The sequence below is a fragment of the Montipora capricornis genome, chromosome 5, assembly GCF_036669925.1.
Source record: "Montipora capricornis isolate CH-2021 chromosome 5, ASM3666992v2, whole genome shotgun sequence".
In the NCBI taxonomy this organism is placed as follows: domain Eukaryota; kingdom Metazoa; phylum Cnidaria; class Anthozoa; order Scleractinia; family Acroporidae; genus Montipora; species Montipora capricornis.
In genome coordinates, this window is record NC_090887.1 from 16,973,815 (window position 1) to 16,974,788 (window position 974).

Genomic DNA, 974 nt, shown 5'->3' on the forward strand with positions numbered 1-974 from the left:
CCTAGAATTTTCGGGAGCCTTTTTTCTGGCTGAAATTTTCGAAAAGGTAAGTTTTGATCCCTATAATTTTCGGATCACTAGACTTTCAGCTAGGAAATCCGAACAGATCAAAAATTTTTAGGGGATAAAGATATGCCTATATCTACCGTTTAAATACTAAAATGCGTTTAACAATGCTATGTTTAAGTGGTTTTGAACTATATTCTCGTTGGGTGCCCTGAATATTTAATGTGGGCTACCCGATTGAGGGAAATCAAATCAAATTCTATTTGGAGGAGGCAATCTTTGCCTTGGGTTGGCTAGGAGCTTCTTTGAGAGGAATCAATGGAGCAATCCTTTGGTTTCGTATTTGAAATTGTCCACATTTTTACTGAATACTTTGCAAGGAAAAGTGCTGCGACTTCGACTGGTAAAGTAATAGATCTCCAACTTGCGGGCGACTGAGTGCTACGCTGTATGTAATTCCATTGAAATGTCTTTTCTGTCAAAACAAGATGGACGACAGAGAGAACAAGGATGACAGCTTGAGACAATTTGTTGAGGACGCATGTAAAGCTCAGGCGCTTCAAGTGAGTGAAAAAATTATTGGAAAGATGTTTCACCTCTGCTTTATTTTAAACTTACTTGGAAAATAATCCAATACGCGTGATATCCACACATGCCAAGGGTTCTGCTCCCGGGTTCTGCTTCGTGATCACTTGTATTGGGAATCTCGATAACAAACTGAAAGTGATATTTACACGCAAAATTTCTCAAAAAACGGCCGCACTTTATTGTCGCGGTGACTTTCTCGCTTTTTGTGTGGTTATTTGCCTGATTGAATGCGATTTAAGCGACTTCTCAAATTCCCGGGTTGTCACTCGTACCCAAATAAAGGAAAGGCTGGCAACTAATTTCTAGCTTACCTCACATCTCGAAGATAAAATCAGACTTCTCCGAGATCAGTCACGCTCAAACTCCGGCGATGGTCACAC

At 40.2% G+C, this 974-nt stretch overlaps 1 protein-coding gene across 1 annotated transcript in view; it reads left to right on the forward strand.

Annotated features, from left to right (window-relative positions):
* The first annotated feature begins 489 nt into the window (after positions 1-489).
* The window catches only part of LOC138049708 (uncharacterized), a 4,110-nt gene continuing 3,625 nt past the window's right edge, over positions 490-974 (forward strand). The window contains exon 1 of the mRNA XM_068896111.1: positions 490-569. Within this exon, the coding sequence (XP_068752212.1) occupies positions 495-569 (75 nt within the window). The 5' untranslated portion in view covers positions 490-494. The remainder of the gene's footprint in view (positions 570-974) is intronic.